This window comes from Typopeltis vanoorti, chromosome 21 (assembly GCF_054136105.1).
Source record: "Typopeltis vanoorti isolate ZY-2024b chromosome 21, IOZ_Tvanoo_1.0, whole genome shotgun sequence".
In the NCBI taxonomy this organism is placed as follows: Eukaryota; Metazoa; Arthropoda; class Arachnida; order Uropygi; family Thelyphonidae; genus Typopeltis; species Typopeltis vanoorti.
In genome coordinates, this window is record NC_143569.1 from 82802242 (window position 1) to 82817097 (window position 14856).

The 14856-nt window shown below is 33.6% G+C and overlaps 1 protein-coding gene across 1 annotated transcript in view; it reads right to left on the minus strand.

The window, feature by feature from the left end:
* Positions 1–11301, minus strand: part of LOC150095056 (ATP-dependent RNA helicase DHX33-like) — a 202020-nt gene extending 190719 nt beyond the window's left edge. The window contains exons 1-2 of the mRNA XM_090410944.1: positions 11131–11301; positions 4579–5872 (exon numbers count right to left, since the gene is read on the minus strand). Coding sequence (XP_090267070.1) covers positions 4579–5799 — 1221 coding nt within the window. The 5' untranslated portion in view covers positions 5800–5872; positions 11131–11301. The remainder of the gene's footprint in view (positions 1–4578; positions 5873–11130) is intronic.
* Positions 11302–14856: the final 3555 nt, after the last annotated feature.

Consider the following 14856-nt stretch of genomic DNA (forward strand, 5'->3'; position numbering starts at 1 on the left):
TTCAGGTAATTCTTCCCCTTTATATGGCTTTAATAATGCCACATCTTGGCTACTGCATGTGGATCTGGTTGCCAGAATTCCATGGAGATGAGGAAGAGGTGGAGAGGAGCAAAAAACAAGCGACTAGAATTGGGTTAGGTCTATAGTATGTTCCTTACTAGGATAGATTGAAAGTCTATGGACTTCAAGGACTAGTTGAGACATGAAAAAGAGGAGACATCACAGAAATGTGTTGTTAAAGGAGTTTTATTGAAACTGACACTAAAGAATTTTTTTTTCCAAATACATAACAGGAAGGGAGAAAACAAGGGATCATCTCTGGAAAATAAGAGTGTGTTTAGTGAAGGAGTTAGGAAATTTTTTGCTTGGAGGATGGTGAATGGGTTGAATGTGTTGCCTGAAATGGTTGTCAGTGAATGAATTTGTCCACAAAGGGACTTTGCAACAAATATATAAATCATATTCAACTGATTAATTTACTCCACGAACATTCCAAAATGTGTCTTAATCATTACATTCCCTCTCTCTCTCTCTCTCAACATATGTATTGCATTTTTCCTAAAGTGCCTAGAATACAACTGACTAAAACAAACTGTATGAATGTGATCTGAATGTGTTAATGTACAAAATCAAACACCCTGTTTCATTTGCTACACATATATCTTAACTAACATATGCACAGAAACTATATCTATTCCATAAAATATAACAGATATAGTTTCTGTGCATGTGTTGGTTTTCAACAAAGTAGGAAAGATATAGTGCTAAAACTAAATCTGTACAAATATAGTTTAAGCAAAGAACACAGACACCTTTTATGCAGGTTTAAAATTCAATAGCTTTTTTTTCTTTCTCAATCCTTACCTGCAGCACCAGTGTGCTCTAGGTTCTGTACTTCACATATGTCGATTAAATATAAAAAAAGGCAACAACCCATGCAACATGCAGACCTTGTTCAAACAAGTACTAAAGTACTCAATTATAAATTTTAAAAAATAAAAATAAATCTAATAAATTTTTCAACAGAATTTCACATTGGCTGTTACACTGCCCAGTTAAACAAGGCCTCTGTTTTTTTTGTGAGGGAACCAGGCAGAACAGCGAAAAGTCAGCTACTGGAAAAAAATCCTGAAACACATCTCTACTAATAATGGCACAACTAATAATAATAATGGCAAATCCGTGTTGGATTTCTGCTCAAGACATGGACTGGTTATTACTAACACAATGTTCCAACATAAAAATGTGCACAAATTCACATGGAGAGAAGAGGCAAGGAATAAGAAAAGTGATAGTGATATTTTCTCAATGGTGCAAGACACTAGAGTGTATAGAGGATTTGAAATTGGAAGTGATCACCATTTAGTCTTGAACAAGATAAAACTCAATTTCAAATCGAAAAGAAGAACGTGTAAGAAAATTTTAAAGCGAATAAACATTGAGCAGCTCTCAGATGTGAACTGTAGACTAAAATACACAAACATGATTGAAGAAAAAATGAAAGAGTTTGAGAACAGGAACCAAACCTTGGAGATTCAGTGGCAAGACCTGGAGAAAACATTGATTCATTGAGCCAGAGAGGCATGTGGTGAGGGTGTCCGCAAGGATAGAAAATTCAGAACTCCGTGGTGGACACAGGAAGTTAAAGAGGCAGTGAAGGAAAAGAAGAAAGCATATCAAAAGTTCCTGGCAAATAAGTCAGCTTGCGCTCTTAGAGAATACAGAGACAAATGTAAGAGAGCTAAACAACATGTAAAACTTGCTAAACAAAAGTTACGGGAAGACTTTGGTAAGAACATAGAAAATAAATATCAAGGTGGCAAAATGGAGAAAAGAGTACTGTAAAAGGTATTAGAGATGATAAAGGTGACATGAAAACAGTAGAAAAAGATATCCTTGAAGTATGGAGTAATTACTTTGAAAAATTACTAAATGAAACAAGCAGTGATGACAGCACAGTGGTAAAAAACATTGACTAGGCATGTGGCCAGGAATACATATCCATACTTGAAGTAGAAAAAGCCATTAAAAGCATGAAATGTGGAAAGGCAGCAGGAGTAGATGATATTTGACCAGAAATGCTCAAGTATGGAGGTATAAAAGTCTTACAGTGGCTGCACTGCATAGTTCAAAAGGCCTGGACAGAGGGGCAAATTCCAGATGATTGGAGTAGAGCTCTCATAGTACACAAATATAAAAAGGGAAATAAAACTGAATGTGAGAATTACAGAGGTATTTCCCTACTGAGTGTTCCTGGCAAGATCTATGCAAGTATACTTGAGAAATGGTTGAGAAGAATTGTGGAAGAAAAGCTTGGTGAAGAACAAGCTGGATTCAGGCCAAATAGAGGCTGTCAGGATCAGATCTTCACTTTACAACAAATAGTTGAGAAAGCATGGGAATATAACAAAGATCTGTATTTAAGTTTTGTCAATCTGGAAAAGGCATATGACAAGCTGACAAGAGAGAGACGCTATTCGAAACACTACAGTTGTATGATGTCAATGGGACATTATATCAAGCAATACTCAGTCATTATTTAAGTTGTAAGTCAGGAGTTAGAACTGAAGGAAGTACAGGAAGGTGGTTTAATGTTAAATCTGGTATCACACAAGGATGTACATTATCCCCTCTGTAATTCATTATCTATATGGATCACATTAAGGAAAGTGGTATTAAACCTGATATCAAAATTGGAGATGTTAATCTCAGCTTTTTGCTTTATGCGGATGATGTTATACTTCTAAATAAATCCACTACAAGTCTGCAAGATTCCCTGACTAAAGTTAATAACTGTTGTAATAGATAGGGTATGAAGGTCAGCATTAAAAAGACAAAGACAATGAAAAATAGGTAGAATCGTTGAAAATGTCAACTGTGTGGAGAACCTGTGGAACAAGTAAAACATTTCAGGTACTTAGGCACGATTTTTAGTGAAGATGGTAAATTAAATACGGAAATAGACAACAGAATCAACAAAGCTGGTATGGTAAGAAGTCAAATGAATAAATTCATATGGAATAAGAGAGAAATTAGTCAGAACACTAAATTAGCTGTATACAAGACAGTGTTCAAACCAATTTTAACTTATGGATCTGATAGCTGGATTAGAAATAAAACACTTGACCAATTTTTTATAAATACCACAATACAAGTGTCAGTGTAGCACTGTGGAAATAGCATTTGCTTCCATAGCATCAGGTGACTTGAAAAAAAAAAAGACTTACAGGTTTGATTCTAATTGCTGAAGAACTTTTTCTAGGCTTTTTTTCATCTAGATGCCAAGTGAGCTGATCTTTGGCAAAGAACTCATACTGTAATTTTGTCAATATGAAACAATGCTAATGCAGTAATGTCGTGCTGATCTGACGGGGTTTAAGATATATAAGAAGACAATCATGTCAGAATGAAATTGCAGACTACATAATAACAGTAGTAAAAATAACAGCTGTTAATGTTGTAAAGTGCTAGAAAGTTATTAATGTCAGATTTCTAGTATTTTAATATCTGCCGCCCTGATTATCACCAATTTAAGAAGAGAATAGTGGTGTGTGTGTGTGTGTGTGTGTGTGTGTGTAGGTGTATGGAGGGAGAGAAAAAGAGAGAGAGAGAGCTTGAGGTCATAGAGGACCATGGCTGTCAGGCACTTGAAAGTTAACCCGAGTCTTTGAGTCAAAGAAATCATCCCCCCCACCCTCAAAAAAAAAAAAAAAAAAAAAAAACCAGAAATGCAGCCAACAAGCACCAGTACTTTTCCAGATTTGGTGTTTTGGTGGATTCATTTGATGTGAGTTGTATAATGTTCTTTTCTTGGAACAGTTTTGTGGTTGTGAAACTAGCGTAAATTTTAGTGGACCAAATGTCTGTATAAGCCAAAATACTTTGGTTCAGTTTTATACCCATCATGGTACGTTAATTTGGTATTCAATGTAATTTGGAAGAAATAACAGCTGATTCCACATGAAGGGAAATCCCACATTGCATATTTACATAAAGTGGATGTTAAATTTCATTACTAGAAGTGAAGAAATACTACCAGTGACGTCTTCATCAATGACTGTATTTAATTTAACAGTCACTGTAACAAAAGAATATACAGCATGCAGTTGTTCGACTTCAACTTTCAATTTCCATAATGTAAATAATGCCAGCATAAGCAGAAATAAACTTAGAGAACTTTTAATTTCTCTGCAAATATTAAATAGCAAATATTGTCTCTCTCCATATATATATATATATATATATATATATATATATATATATATATATATAGCAGGATTATGAAAGCATATATATGCTTCGAGGTTATACAGAGATTTTGAGAAACAGATAGAAAGGTTTTCTACTTCTCAGTGATAGATATGAACGAGTTGGTCATAAGAGAAGATTGATGGACAATAAGCAGTCAGCCTAGAGATCTTATTTGTGATTTCATATCAGGGAAAATTAGTTTATTTTTCATTCCATATTTAAATAAGAACTGAGCACAATTGGTATGAATTATGTCACAGTACGCTCTCATTAAAAAAGATAAAATAAAAATAGATAATATGAACTATCACTAAAAATAAAAATTACCTGGGGTATCTGAGTAGTCTTTCCACATGCTGTCTCTCCTATTATAATTAATGAATTGCACTTTTCGATTTCTTCCAAGAGAGCATCATGATATACAAATATTGGAAGATCCTTTCGCATCTTTTGTGCTAACTTTGTTTGCTGTTTCAGATGCTTTTCTTTCACTACAGCAATTTCCTGCTGTCTACGAAACCTTTCTGTCTTTTCCCTGTTCCCTTCTGTTTTGTGAGTAATTTTTTGTGCATTTTTGTTATTGACATTCTTCATCTGCACAAATTCCACATTTGTAGATATTTGTGCCTCCCTTAATTGCTGTTTATTAGCAAGATATTCATCAATATTTTCAAATTCAAAATTTAGATCTTCTTGTCTTTTCAATGTTTCTTTTTTGTTTTGCTTCTTTTTTCTTTTTCTTTTCCTTTTTTGAAAAGGAGAATCTATTTGCAGCTGGGAATTGTTTTTCTGATGTGTTTCACTACAGTGTGGTATGCTTATTTGACTATTACACTCAGAGAGAACATTTTTGGGTTCCATACCATTCAGTTTTAATTTTTTAGGCTTAGAACATTCATTCAAAGAACCATTTCTTTTAAGATTATTTTTCAGAAGTCCTGACTTTATTTCTCTTGGAATGTCATGTGTAAAAACATTTACATGATTGCAAGATGCTTTATTATCTTGACTAATTTTCTGCTCTGAATCATCCAAGCAGACAATATCATTCTGAGACAAGCCATTTTCACTTAAACTTGGATTGCTACAATTTAACATTTTCAAAAGTCGCATTTTCTTTTTTTTACATTTATATTTTTTTAGCCTATTTTCTTGTAGGTTTAAATTTTCTGAAGTGCGTTTTAAGCTCTGCTTTTTCTGAGATTTTATATTTAGATCTTCTTGCAATTTGCTACCATTTCCATTAGGTAAGATTTTTTTCTTTTCAGACTTCTGCTGATCTTGAGATGTGATGGTACAACAATTTTGAACCATGGCTTTACCATTCACAGCAATTAAATTCTTTACTTTTGGTTTATCACTTAATTTTCTTTCAGGAATACAATTTTCATTTGCTGCTTTCTCTCCAAATAAATCTAGAGAGTTATTTTGATTTCCCAATGAATTAATGGCACGCAATAGCAATTTCTTTTTTTTCTTTTTTGATTTCTTTAGTCCTTGAAGTTTTTTCATTTGTTTCTTATCTAAAATTTTAAGGATGTTTGCCATTTTTTAAGGTTTGCATATTCTTAGGAAATATGGCAATAAGAAATTTCACTCCTTATAATTCATCACTATAATCCTGCAAATAAATGAAAAAAATTTAATTAAGAATGATAAACTAAGTGTTAAAATAATTACTGAAATAGAGCCAAAAAGCTTCAGTTCAATGATGCAAAATTATATAAGCAAAGTGGATATTAGATCCAGCATTATTTCAACGTTGAAAGTGTTAAAATTTAAAGCTAGAATTAAAATATAAATAAATTACCTGTTTAAAAAATTTTTAATTGACTAGTAAATTAATTTATTAGTCATTAAAATTTTGTGTTTAAAAAGCTTGGCAAGTACTTTAAAGATCACATGGAGAAATTAAAGATTTCCTGTCTCATTTTCTTTTTATAAGTTCGACTCAACTGGCCTGTCATAGCCAAGTAATTTGGCTTCTTGGAAACCTAAATTATGCTCTGATTGTGTAGATAGGATTAGCCTGTATGTGTAATGATCATCAATTGCACATGTTCTTTTGACTAGTTTGCCCTTTTGTAGTTTCCCAGTTTCTAGGAGGCAAAACTCTGCCACCTCCATATGTGACCAGCTAACTCCCTTTCAGTTGAAAAGTAAGGATTTTATGATTAACTTAAAATGAAGCAATGAATATCAATTATAATCAAAATTACAATTTTTACTGGCCAATCAAATTATGAATTAGATTAATCATTTACCTACAAAGCAAAAGAATTTGGTAAGGAGTGTTTACCTAAAGTACACACATATGCTATATTTATTAAACTGCATTCAATATTAAAAGAAAAAAAAACAATCTTATTATTTGCCCTGCTGCTATTTTAAGTCTTATGATATGCTAGATGGGTCAGCTAGTAAGAAGGTAATTTTTAATCTCACAAACACATAATAAAATAACATAGTAAAAGAATATGCTATAAATTGCACACTATTAAATTGTTCAGGGGTCATATTGCACAAGTTGTGAAGACGTCACATCAGATAATGGCTATGATGCAGAGGACCCTCATATACAGAAACGGAGAGGCTATGCCGCCATTTTATAAGGCCTTCATCAGGCCTCATATGGATCATCGTGCACAGATTTTGTTGCCAGGTTTTCACGTTGATGAGGATATGTTGAAAAGGGTCCAGAGAACATTCACAAAAGTGGTTAGTGTGGAGTAAGAGGGCAGAATGAGAGAATGTAAGTTGCAAAGCCTTGTGAATAGGAGGAAGGGGAGGAGGATGAGAGATATATGACTGAGACATATAAGTAATCAGAGATTGTTATCAGGTTGACATGGAAGAGATTTTTCATAGAATGGGAATAGAACAAGAAGCCATCACTGAAAACTGTATAAAGAGAGTGTGAACAGAGGATTCTTTGCATGGAGAATGGTTGGTGAGTGGAATGCATTGCCTCTGAGTGTGCAGTACATATAGACACATTGAATTATTTTAAGGCACAGTTGGATGAGCATTGTGTGCACAATGGAGTCAGATGATGGATGATAATAATAATAAATACCATGCCAAAGCTGAAATATTATTAAATAAAAAAAAAAAAATGGGAGAGACAGAGAAATCTAAATATCTGCTATTGTATAGCACATAATAATAAAATTAGTATCATATTTGAATGTTCAATACTGCTGTTAGTTCATTTAGATGCTGGATATAATTGCAAATATTGTTTAATACAGAAAGACAACCATGGCTATAGCAATGTGCATTATGGTTATCAATTTTGCATATTCTCTGGCTGACTTGTATGTTTTATTAGTACAAATCATGCAGGAGGAAAATACTCTGACAAACTCACCTTCAGCTAAAAACTAATTTTTACCTCAGATACTTGCTGAATTAAACCTATTTCCTGAGGAAGTAAGCTGTCCATCAGGATAAGCTATTTTCTGTGCATAGATACCATTTTATTTTTTCAGTATATTTAGAATAACAAATGTCTAATACAGCGAGCATACTATTGTGAAGCCTGCTCTAGATAAGAATTGTTTTTCCAATCATGTAATGAACTGCTAATTTTTGTTAAGCTATCATTTATCTCAGCCAAGAACATTTACTAGGCTCACTGCCTGCAAATACATAATACTTAAATATACTTGGGCACACTATTAATTTGTAAAGACACTGACATTCCAGGACTTGCAATAATGATAGAATTCAGACAATTGACTGTAGCTGTTATTTAATACATATATACAGTATCTCTGTGCCCAATGAAAGATATAATGGGTGTAATCAGCAATTAATAGCTATATTAATATAATTATATATATATATATATATATATATATATATATATATATATATATATATGCATCTGCACTATCCAGTCATGTTCTTTTCTCTAATAACCCTCATGACGATCTACAGAGTCACTCAGTTTGCTGGGATAAATCCGAAAACATTTTTCACTGTAGTCATGAGTTTGAAAGTCCAGAGAAATCCTCCTTAATCCTGAACATTTGAACAGCAATTTGAGTTATAACATCCCTGATAGCCATACTGCAGTTGTTCAATACTGGCGCTCATGAGAACCTGCAAGCACGCATGCAACAAACAATAGCACGTTAGATAGAACGACTTGAAAAATACGTTTTTGTGTCAATTATGTGTTGCATTTTTTGCCTGTAATTCTCAGTTTTTTGTAACTTCAATTTTTATTATTATGTTCTACATTTAGTGAATACCTGAAGAAGGCTGTAAAAGGCTGAAACTAGTTGTATCATTCTCATTAAAACTTAATATTTTATCTCGGTTTAAAATCATTAAATATTTATTCTTTTAAATGTACCATTACAACCGAGTAGAAGCTCAGGAATATATATATATATATATATTTTTTTTTTTTTTTTGCATTCTCCTTTTATATAATATGCTATTTACTATGTATGTATGTATTTACTTTGATGTACAAGTTTGTTAATGAATTCATTCCCAGTGTTTTATAATCTCTACTGCACCTAAAGTGAAAATGAATTATTTTTGGTTTTATTTGCTCAATTTATACTATCCATATAATGTGAGCTGCACAAGACCAGTTTTCCCTGGTTGAAGCCAAGCTGCTAATTAGTATTAGGATATTATATGTTCCTTGGGTCAAGACACATTGTCAACTCTAAGTAGACCACTTTTTAATTTTTAATTGAAAGAGCAACAAATGTCCTATACCAACTCCTCTTCTCTAGCATAGTAAACATTATCCCTAAAAGCAAAAGGACAGGTCCATTATTAATGTACTATCTTGAGCACTGAACAATGTAAACATGAACCACAAATTTTGTTGAAAAATGTGCCTTTTTTTCTCTTTTGTTGCCAATACTTGGACCATATTTCAGTGTTCATCTTTACTGTCTGACCACAGATATGAGAACCTCAGTTGGCTTGGTGCCAAGAAGAGTCAATTCATGTTGAAGGGAAGAAAGAAATAGGCGATGTACGCATTGGTCACCAACAAGCGAAATCACGTGTTTCATACGTATAAGTTTCCAACTGTTATACAAGCAAAATAGTTACCACTTTATAAACTACAATATATTCATAAAAGAGAAGTTAATTTTCCAACGTGTAATAATAAACAACTCATCCCACAATACGACTGATTATCGGAAGGATTTGCCTTCTTCTGACATGCGCAGAAGTGTCGAAGGGTCTCGCATCCGTTGGTGTACAGTACTCAAATATCAGTTAAAATAATCACACAGGTGATGTATTTCAGACTGTACATACTATGACTATCTATTTAGTGGAAATACCTTCAAAGTTCTATTTGATATTTCATTAAATATATATTTTGAGATTATGCTTGTAATTATTACTTCCAATTTGCAGCTAAATATTTCAGCATATGCTCAAAATTATCTGCTTCCTTTTAATATAATTATTCTTGCTGATGTCTAATAGCAATGCTTCTAGAAGAGATTAGCCAAGGCCATCTAACCAGGTTAGGTTATTCTGGATTATAGCCAAAGCATACTAAGGTTTTGTGACAATTATAGTATGCTCACATTTTGCAGAGCTTCCCTTGGCTTTCTGCCAAAAATAGTCAATTCATGCTGAAGGGGAGAAAGAAATGTAGGATGTACGAATTGGTCGCCAACATGCGAAATCATGTGCTTTCTTGTCTGTCGCTGTACTAGTTTAAAAACTACAATGTTCTTAAAAGAAAAGCTTAATTTTCTGACCTGTAATAATAAACAAACTCATCCCAGAAGACTGATTGATTACCCTATTATCGGAATGGATTCTCCTTTTTTGTGACATGCGCAGAAGTGTCGAAGGGTCTCGAATCTGTGAGTGTACTATATTATATTTGTTAATTGAATGTGTTCTTCTGGCCAGAAGAGCACATTTTTGTTTTATGGGTAAAATGATTTTACCCATATAATATGGGTAAAATCATCTATCGATTATTACCTATGGCAGGAGGAATGACAGGAAAAGAATGGAATGGTTTGCACATATCCACTGCAACATCTAAAGTTTATTATTTATTTTATTTTTTTTCATTTTACAAGTCCTTGTAATTATGTGAAATCAAGCAAAAAATGCCGCTTATCCTTAATGTGTATACATACTCCCCTTCAGGGTATCCAAGGATTCAACTCTGGGGGGGGGGGATTTTGCTCATTCATGCTTAAATGTATATCATCTCTCTGTTTGAATACACTGAATGAAGGTGAACTCTGAACATTTAATAGTAGCCGATTCCACACAAACTCACCATGAAAAGAATCCAGACATTACAATTCCTAGCCATATTCTTGGTTCGTTTCCAGGAATGACCAAGTTCTGGCTGCAAAATCTCACTTAAAATGCAAGTTCCACTTACAAATTGTACCTTTTCATCATATCTCCTTTCAGATATGTATTCTTCAAATTTTGAAGACCACATTAATCTGTCACCATATGTGTAATCCTACAGCATTTTCAGCTACCAGTTTTTTTTTTTATTTCTTAACTCAGCAAAATTTCATTCATTTTTAGTTTTTTTCACACCCGAAAATTCATGAATTCTAAAAAAATTGCCTTAACGTATTTTTTTTTTTTTTAATTATGTGGTGAAGTGAATCTGATTAAATGTTACTTCAATGGATAACTTTTTTTTTTTTTTTTTTGAGATTCAGTTACAATCTCGTTTCTTAATGAAATGACGAACGATGTTCTAAGAACTCCATGCTATTTTCCACATCCTTAAACATGAGCTATAAAATACGATACGCAGAAAATCAATCAGAATATACAAAAATCAAATCAACGAGTGAGTGTGTATATATATATATATATACATATATGAAGCTTACATCATACCTCAAACATTTCTGAAACATCACAAGCATTTAGAAAACAAATATTTAAGCCCACAAAAAAAATCATGTTATCATCGAGAGCCTCCCATTAGTTCCTGATTCCATGCAGTTTCCTGTATAATAATAACTAGTCCATATAATAATATAGCGTACATAAAACTACGCAAAACGAACATATTTAGAACCACGTGTATATGAGTTACAGAGCAGCGTCATCTACAGTCAAATTCAGGAACAACTGTAATGTTATCTTATTCAGAGACAAAATGTAAGTCACTTCGCTGGTAGAATTAGAACTGTACTCTTTACTATTTTTTAAAACATAATTTAGTACAATCATTAGCGATATTACAAGATTTCTTAGGAATTCTAATAGTAAATGCATAAAGGAAAAGGCAAGATCGAATTTAAGGTGGTTGTGGCCTTCAGTTATAACTTTTGAAGAACTTCCTTTTCTAAGTAAATTTTAGGTTTAATACCATCTCAGAGGCTATTGTAATGATGTGAGGCCTTAAGCTGTAGCGTTTGCTTAAATTCGACCCTAGGAAAAGGTGACATCAAGAATTAATGAACAAGACACACTAGATGTGCGTATGGATGTTATCAGAAGGTAAAGGTGATCACAAGTAAAAGACTGTCGGAGTTTTCAGCAACTAACTATTCACTAACTTGGGTTTCTGTTCCCCAATGAAGTGTATACAACCTAGTCCAATTCAAAAATTACTTCTATCTTTACGGAGTTCATTTATAGTAGAATGAATTACTGTATCCTTACTATCTGGTTAGGATACAGTAATTGATGTACTCACTTCCCCAGTTAATGGTAAAGGAAATAACAACAGACAGAGTATCCAGTGGAGTAGGAACACTTCGGCAAGGGCAGTTGCCAAGGGATTTAGTATCAGAAGGGCGACAATTGCAGAATATATTACAAATTATCAATTATTAAACTATAAAGGTACTCAACTACTAATTTGACAAGGGTGCTAGCTATGCTGCTCGGTATATCTGTCTTCTGATAGTCAATATCAGTTACAAATGAGCTGCACATTCTTGCTACTGTTGGATTAGGTGAGCGACACTCAACTTTATCTCATAAAATCACGTGGAAATAGTTAAGTAGTAGCTCCTTGTTCTATATTATTCACTTCTACATACACTGTTGATTATCTAAAAGAAGATATCGAACCTGCCGTCCCAGTCGTATATGAAGTATCTCTTGTTTCACCTTTTGATGGTCGTTCGCATGAAGGTATTACTGTTTCCAGGATGATGCATTCCGATACATCCGGTGTGCCTGCTATCATTAGCCAAGTAATCATGAGTCTCATGATTAGTATTCTCAACTACAAGGTATGAACAACGCTCAAAAGTTGCAAGTCAGTTTATCATCCTTGCAGCTTCTTGTCAAAACATTGTGAGGTCTGCCAATGATGCTATACCATCAAAATCGACCCCAATTGTTTGGAGATTATCAAAGATGAAAACATCTCAGAAAGATGTCTTTCGTTTGTACTGATATATGAGATAACTCAGTAAGAATATAGCTTGCACCTGAGCGAGAGTGGTAATGAGAAGCTGGATAGATTGTTGTTGGGTTGAAAAGAATCTGTCTTACAGAAAAACGAAACCAGACATTAGGTATCCTAGTGTGGATTCTTACAATAGATGTGTAGCGAATGTGGTGGGATGTGTGATGTGACTGCAAGGATCGTCTCGAAGGGCGTGGATGGGTTATGAGTTCGCTTCTATACGAGTGTGGGGAATTGCGATATGAGAAGTGGGATTCATAATTATTTCCAATTAAGATGGTTGATACGCTAACCGGTTAGCGTATCCGCTCTCCAGCCAAGAGGCTGCTGGTTCGAATCTCGCCAATGGCATGGATGTATGTACGTATGCGATTCTCCTACTTATTCTGTGTGGAAAGGGCAACTGCGACCACTTCTTCTAGTAGAAAGTTCCACTTCCCAAATCCGGTGAGGTACAGGAGTAACCATACTCCGTCTACGGGCGTCAAATGTGAAAAAAATATGATAATGGGTAAGATATTAAGTAGTTTGAAAACTCATTCAGCCAACGGTTGATCATCATGCATGTTCACTAATGCTAGAAGCATCAGGAATAAATGAGAAGAATTCTTACGATTATTAAATACAGATAAACCCAAAATTACTCACATTAGTGAGATCTGGTTGAAAGATGTTATCTTTAGATAGGTTGACCATATGTACCAATTTGAACTGGACAATACCATTTTTTTCATATTTCCCAGCCGTTCCATCGCTTTAATAAAATTGTCAATTTTATCCGTTTTTAATAAAAACTATAAATGCTTTAAAACTATAAATACTTTAATATTTCAATCATAAATTATTATTCATAACCTACATAACTTATAATCGTATATCAATATCATGGATACCAGTAATTTCTATAACCATGGAGTCGCATTGTTCGATACTAAATATCATATCTGCAGTGATTTGTTCAGAGAAAATAAAAAAAAAAAACATGTTGACAACACTTGCGAGTCTCAGACGCGGCGTTTGTTCTGCTGTAGCGTTAGTTTTTGTTTTGCCTGTATGGTAACCGGTGGCTTTGTTGTTCAATGGTGGTGGTTTAAATTTCATATTTTTTAAAGTTTTAAGTGTTATTTTTTAAAAGTTTTAACTCTATCCTTGCAATGTCAAAGATGCGAAACTGCAGTTTTAATTACGATCTCCAAAAAGAATTTAAATTTATTAAACTGGACAAGCTGTGTAGTGATGGAACAAAAATGGTATGCCAACATTGTAATGTCCATTTTTCTGTTGCTCATGGAGGCAGAAGCGACATCAACCAGCATCTGCATAGTCAGAAACATAAGGATGCTGATAAGACCCTGGCGTCATTTAACATCAGTTCATTTATGGTGAGACGTGACGGTGAGAGTGAAAGCGATAAAATTGCAGCAAGTGAAGCTCTTGTTGCTTATCATACTGTGCGTCATGGCCAAGGTTTTGGCGCAAATGACTGCTTGTCGACATTGATAAATAAAATTTATGAACCAAAATTTTCTTCAGAACGAACCAAATCAGGAGCAATAATTGCCAACGTTAAATAGATATTCAGCGAAGTAATAGAATATGAATAAAACAAAAAGCATTACAGTCAGTTTAGATGCATCAAACAAACAAAAAAAATTGATATAAAAAAAAACAGATTATCAGTATTGGTTGTGGAGCACACATTATACATAATTGTTCCAGTGTGCTGTCGACGGTTTACCAAATGATATTGAATGCTTTGCAGTGAAAGCATGCAAATACTTCAAATATACTCAGTCAGAGTTGAAGAACTGAAAAACGTTTGTGACTTTGCAGGAAACAATTACGCTAAATTGTTAGTGCATGGAAATACAAGATTTTTGTCCTTGGGTCCATCCGTTGACAGAATTTTAAGCATATTTGATGGGTTCATTCTTATTTTCTTTCTCAAGAAAAATGCTCTGTTATGTTGCGAAAATTGTTTGAAGACTGTTTGAAACTGTGGTTGTCATTTACAAGAGATCGCGTGTCTACGTTCCAAACATAGATTAGCTTAATTGAAAAAGATAATTTAAATAAGAGATAATATTTCAGCTACAGAAGTAGCCATGAACATTGAAAATCTTGTAAACAATTTAAAGTCCAGAAAAAGTGAAGTGTTAGTAACTACTGATGTCAAAAACCAAATGAAAATGTAG